The sequence below is a fragment of the Musa acuminata genome, chromosome BXJ1-4 (assembly GCF_036884655.1).
Source record: "Musa acuminata AAA Group cultivar baxijiao chromosome BXJ1-4, Cavendish_Baxijiao_AAA, whole genome shotgun sequence".
In the NCBI taxonomy this organism is placed as follows: Eukaryota; Viridiplantae; Streptophyta; class Magnoliopsida; order Zingiberales; family Musaceae; genus Musa; species Musa acuminata.
This window is the reverse complement of record NC_088330.1, coordinates 25,256,811-25,262,871: the sequence shown is the minus strand read 5'-3', so window position 1 is coordinate 25,262,871 and position 6,061 is coordinate 25,256,811. Positions and strand designations below refer to the sequence as shown.

The following is a 6,061-nucleotide window of genomic DNA, read 5'->3' as shown; positions in this document are numbered from 1 at the left end:
ATCATCGAGCGATGTAAGTTATCCGACATTTTCTTCGTGAGGCAGTTGAGATGAGTTTTATGTGGCCGGCCACGATGCCGATGGGAACAAGCATCTACCGCTCTGCACCAAAGTCAAAGAAAGCAAACGGCGTTGCCCACCTAATCGCATTTAAGGCTTGCTAATGTGGCGATAGTTGAGAATTTCTGGTTATGCGTCATTTCATACATATGCTACCAATAAATGAAGTCGATAGTGGTGCAATAAAAAAAAAAATTCTACTAACAAAAGTAAGTTTTTTTTTTTAATTATGTGATTATATTTAATTAGTTAAGATATATTATAGATATGATTGGATTGATTATTGATCAATAAAAAAGAATCATATTATAATAGAATTCTTAGGAGATGTCGGAGAAATTCTCCTAGTAACACTTCTATAGGCTAAAAAGACACATCTCAACGCAGTTGAGAGATTAAAGTTTACTTTCAATCTTTCTAATCCATTAATATAATTGATTGAAAGAATAGGATGAGAAGAGAATGATCTAGTTCTCTTTACATGTTCATACGTATCATAAAATCAGATTTAATTTTATTTGAATCTAAAGATAATGTTATTGCAAATCACACAGATATTTTTTTTCCAGATAGCATAAAAAAGATACGTATCATAAAATCAGATCTAATTTTATTTGATTTCAATTTTAACATAAAATTTTTTTCATATTACAAATAACATGGTTACAAATTTTATACTAACAATATTTGTTAGTAAACAATCATGAGTATAATGATTTAGAAAAAATGACATTGTCGACATCCTCGACGGATCAATAATCAATGCGCATTTCCCTGTTGAGCATCCGTCCCATGGCCACACACCTCCCAGCGGCCAACGACCCATCTTTATGGCAGCCTGTAGCACGTCGACACACAACCCCCGGAACCTCTCTCTATATAACGCCGATGCATGGCTGCCATTCCCTCGACACCGGCGGGATTAATAATCCATCGTTGCACGAATACTTACGACACGGTCGTCGTCGCCGTTGCATTGCCGTCTTTGATCGCCCATGGCGCGCTCCGGAGCTCCGCTAGTGCTTGTGCTGGCCCTCCTCCTCCTCGTCACCGCACCACATGTGACCATAGCCATCACGTGCGGGGAGGTCACGTCCGCCCTGAGCTCATGCATCTCCTACGCCACCGGCAAGGGGCCGCTGTCCACCGCTTGCTGCAGCGGGGTGAAGAGCCTCAACAGCGCCGCGAAGACCACGGCGGACCGCAAGACCGCGTGCACCTGCATCAAGTCCACCGTGTCCCGTCTCTCGGGGGCCCAAGCCGGTGCTATTGCCGGCATCCCGGGCAAATGTGGCGTCAGCATCGGCTACCCCATCAGCGCCTCCACCGACTGCTCCAAGTGAGTACATGGGATTCCACTCCCTTTATTGCTTTTCTTTTATGATGCGAAGCTGGAAAAACCAATCTGTATTATTCTTTTTAGTATTCGTATTCATTAATATCAAACTTAGGCTGAATAATGAGAGAACAAGAAAAAGAAAAAGGAAAGAAAAAAACACACAGACATTTAGGTTCAATTCACAAGGAATTATTGTCCCTCTGACACCCCACAGCATCGGTATTAGTCTCTCCTAAAAAGAACAAGAAACTACTTCACATTTAAACACGTCATCCATCCCTCTATCTATATATACCTTAAAAGAGAACCCTCTGTAAGTCACATAAAGATTTTGAAGAATCTTCTGACGTATTCTAGTTTTGCAAAGAATAGACCGCTAATTCAGCTTGTTATATTTTGTCCGCAGGGTGAACTGAGAGATTCTCATGGACGGTGGTTTATGTAGTGAGCTTATGGTATATATATGTCGAATAAAGGTGGAGTACTGTGACGGGCACTCCTCGTCACCGCTCTACCCCTCTGTGCTTGTGAGCCTCCGCCGCTAGTGGGGTGCTTTTTGTAGCAGTGTTGTCATAGACATATCTATTGAGATTACATATCGCTTATCCATCCACCCATCGTATACTGCATACTGAATTCATACCTTCTCATGCCTCCTCAGTGTCGAGGATAACTAATTCCGAGGCAATCTCCTGGAGCTCAAACCTCGACTGATTCAACTAATTCATACGTCAAAGGTCTTTATATATATATATATATATATATATATATATATATATATACACGTGCGACCCGCTTGTTTGTGCGTACGGCTTCTCGTAACAACTGAGAGGATAAAAGAGGAAATCGCGAGACACCAAATAACTGGCATTGTTATCTATTTAGAACCACAGGTCAACAATCAAAACTAAAAGCAGAGAATACGGGAATGCATCCGACTTGGTGAAGTAAGTAAATTGTTCTGCGGTCAGCAACTGAGAGGATAAAAGAAGTCAGTCAGTGTCGTACATATTTATGCCCATAAAAATTAGTGCTTGATGATCGGGGATTCCCCCCGTCCATCATTGCACGCATCGACACACTATTCCTAGTCGTCCCACGGTCAATGATTCATCACATCTGTCACTCTCCACCGGCTGCATGCCATGTCGCATCCAATCGTGGACTCACTAGCAAAGCAGTGTAAACATGTGGACGTGCAAATGTCCACCTCCAACGCAATTTCCAGGCAGGTGGTCTGGTCACCGAACCCCCGTTCGTGTCCACATTTATAGGGTTAAAATGACTCGAGTTTTCCTTCCTTGCTGTCTATAAATTGATATGCAACCCCCCACTCCATCTGCAGTAAGCTCACACCACGCGTCTGCATCCGGTGCTGCACATGGCTCGCTCCGCTCTGCATCCGGTGGCCTTGGTGGTGGCAACGACCGTGGTGCTACTGGCGGCCGCACCCCGTGGCGGCGAGGCTATAACCTGCTCCCAGGTGTACGGGGACCTGATATCGTGCGTGGGGTACCTGCAGGGCGGCCCCATCAAGCAGCAGTGCTGCAGTGGGATCAAGTCGTTGATAGCGGCGGCGCGGACGACGAAGGACCGCCGCACCGCGTGCGGGTGCATCAAGACGGCCGCCGCGGGGCTGTCGGGGATCGACTACGGGCGGGTCAGCCAACTGCCCGGCCAGTGCGGCATCTCCGTTTCTTACAAGATCAGCCCCAACGTGGACTGCTCCAAGTAAGTAACATACATATGTACAGACCCACCGCTCGAGTCCTTCTCTTCGTGCGCTTTGGTTTGGTTTTATGATCATATAAACAATAAAATTGCTGTAAAAATCCTTTTTTTTTTTCTTACAAAAAAAATCCCATTAAGATCAAAATTATATATAATTGTTTGCTGTGGGCTTTTCTGTGTTGCAGGATAAACTGAGAGACCAAAGGTTGGAAGCCATCGGGCCTGTGTTTTTCTCGTTTATGCGCGAGAGAAGAACAACAAGGAGCGGTGCTCCTCCATCCCATCCCATCCCATCCCATTCCATCCCAACCAATAAAGACCCTTTGTTTCTTCAGTGCCGTGTGCTGCTCCTCTCGAGTCGGACGTGTACTTATGAAGCAAGCTATTTAGGGTGTTGAACTCTGTGGTGCTTAATAATGGTGAATTATATGAACATCAATACGTGTTCTTTTCTTTAGATACATCAAGTGGTCAAAAATATCTGTGGTTGTGCGTAGGTTGCAAGTCCATACAAAATAATGCGAATCCTTGGGTCAAGTTCTCATAATTTCTTCCCACTAAATAAAGCCTCTATCTCCCATTAGAAGGTTCACTCGCCAATTATTCATAATTTCCGATGCCAAGAATTTAATTTCCACGGAGATGAAATGATATGTTGAATGATTCGATTGGATCCAATTAAAGAAACTTTGAAACAAAAAAGAAAAAGAGTGAAAATGAGAAAGAATTTAGAGGTACGTAAAACAACTATCTTGTGAATCGCAAGACAGCCGTATGTTTTGGACTTGATATAAGGAAGTGGGCTATTGATTTGTACGTGACTCGACATTCCATTAGTGCGTCGTGCATCACCGAAACCTTTTACCTTTGTTGCTTCCGCCAGCCCTTATTTAGGCTTGTCCGAACAATCATTGATTTCCCAACTTTGCTTTTTTCTTTTTAGAATTATTTATTCTTTCTAAATTTCCCAATAGTTTTTTTAATAATAAACTTTATTTTTATGCTTTGTTTGGAATTACTATTGTGCATTTATATTTGGGTGACATTGTTTAATATTTTTAAATAAAGATCAAATGATTAATGTGAGATATGAAACCTATAACAATTTATCGCAACTAAGCTATTGGTGTTGTTCACCGGAAAGTCAACATGGTCTGGTTCTATCCTGAAAGCGTGGACTCGTCCAAAAAGCCCAAGTGAATCATGTGGGTGTGATTTGAAAATGAGGCTGAGGTGACAAGTGGACTCCTGAGGATTTGTTGGCTCGTGATGATTAACATGTGGTTCTTCTACTGAAGGAGGCTCAGAGTCATCCCGAGGTGAGCCTTGGCTTTGTCTGGTGATGCTCCACATCATTCGAGATGCTCCTTAGACGCATCGGGGTACTGCACAATTAGTCAACATCGGAGGATATCTCGAATCGACCTCTTCGACGCTTAAGTCGGTAGAAAAAGTGGAGAGGGTTTAGTAGAGCTCAGGATAGTTTAGGTAGAGTATACTTGCCTAGTTTGGTTTTGAGGACTGACTTTTAAATTTGATTTGTCGATACATGATGGTCGACTACTCGTCCCCCCTTGAGCTTTTCGTACCATTAGAGATTCAATTATGTCGACTACTAGTGAACATGTCTCTCTATTGGTTACGTCATGGAATGATGATTGGGGGTGCACCATCTGTTCGGGAAGGGACATGCTTGAAACGGATAAGGGATGGGGATCAACGTAAAGTGCCTGAAGAGTCAGGCCATGCCATAAAAAATTAATGCTTCCTATAATTAAGCATACGACTCATTCTGAAATTATAGTTTAGCGTAATGGATCATTGGCGACCGATGACATGATTAAGGGGAAGTTAGAGGACGGGTCTGGTTACCGTGTACCGATAATCGACTTGTACGATTTTTTCGGGGATCGTGTTCCGATTGGTGACCGTGTGAGTGGGCGATGTGTGTCAATTTCAAGTGACAACCCATGATTCAGTGATTAGTAAAATAATGCATGTGCCGTTGCTTTCCCTATCAAGCATCATTGGTCTTTTTTCGGGGATTACGAAGCTAGATGAAATATTTTTATGAGCTGTTGATGCTTTTGCTTATGTAGCTTCTTCGGCCCAAGTGACGAGGTGAGTTAGTAGCGTTGTTATTTTTCCTACCATGAGTTAATTATATTTTAAATATTTAAAAGAATATATTTTGAAATTTTAATCTATGACTAGTTGATTTTAGTAAGATAGTCTAATGCTTGTTCCTCGACATACATTTGAGAGAGATGGGAGTTGATTCTTTAATGCTCGTTTTCTAGAGAGAATGGTCTCAAAAGTAAGACGAGCAATAATAACTGGATCCCTATCCGTACTCGGACTTGAGTTTAACTCGGGTTTTATTTTTCTCTCCTCGTTCATTCCAAATTCGATCAATATATTCAAAATTATTTTAGAATAGGCTATTGTCATTATCATTTAATATTTCAATGATAATAACTGGAATCACATATTTAAGTAGCCAAATTTAATTTCGATTTCGACCTCAGTATAAGAAAAAAAAAAACCCATACATAACTAAAATACCAAAAAGAAATTATTTACTCTCAAACTTTTCTTTTTTCTTTTTGGGTTTGTAAATGCAAGTGGTGAGAGGACAAGTGTTAATATAGCAAACACAGGACCTCAAATTACAATTATAAAGCTAACAGGTAACAGACGTCTCTTTCGTAATATCCTACTAATTCAGGCCCAATGACAATAAAAAAAAGAAAGCAGGCGAATCTATCGACGGCTGCAATTCGAGTCATTCCACTTGCCAGCCATCATCGTGGCACTGACGGTGGTGCCACTGGCGGTCGCCCCCCATGGCGGCCAGGCGATTCGTATTGCCAGGTGTACCGGGACGTGATACAGTGCCCGGGGTGCCTGCTCGGCGGGCCGATCACGCAG

General features: G+C 42.4%; 2 protein-coding genes across 2 annotated transcripts; both read left to right on the top strand.

Annotated features, from left to right (window-relative positions):
- Positions 1-952: 952 nt before the first annotated feature.
- On the top strand, positions 953-2,012 carry LOC135651021 (non-specific lipid-transfer protein 2-like). The gene is made up of 2 exons (XM_065170789.1): positions 953-1,399; positions 1,806-2,012. The coding sequence occupies exons 1-2, from the start codon at positions 1,056-1,058 to the stop codon at positions 1,813-1,815; spliced, it is 354 nt and encodes a 117-aa protein (XP_065026861.1). The 5' UTR covers positions 953-1,055; the 3' UTR covers positions 1,816-2,012.
- Positions 2,013-2,727: 715 nt separating this feature from the next.
- LOC135584079 (non-specific lipid-transfer protein 1-like) lies at positions 2,728-3,591 on the top strand. The gene is made up of 2 exons (XM_009398600.2): positions 2,728-3,130; positions 3,316-3,591. The coding sequence occupies exons 1-2, from the start codon at positions 2,781-2,783 to the stop codon at positions 3,323-3,325; spliced, it is 360 nt and encodes a 119-aa protein (XP_009396875.1). The 5' UTR covers positions 2,728-2,780; the 3' UTR covers positions 3,326-3,591.
- Positions 3,592-6,061: the final 2,470 nt, after the last annotated feature.

Excerpts from the sequence above, each read along its gene's own strand:
- LOC135651021 (XM_065170789.1), top strand. The coding sequence starts at position 1,056 with ATGGCGCGCTCCGGAGCTCCGCTAGTGCTTGTGCTGGCCCTCCTCCTC.
- LOC135584079 (XM_009398600.2), top strand. The coding sequence starts at position 2,781 with ATGGCTCGCTCCGCTCTGCATCCGGTGGCCTTGGTGGTGGCAACGACC.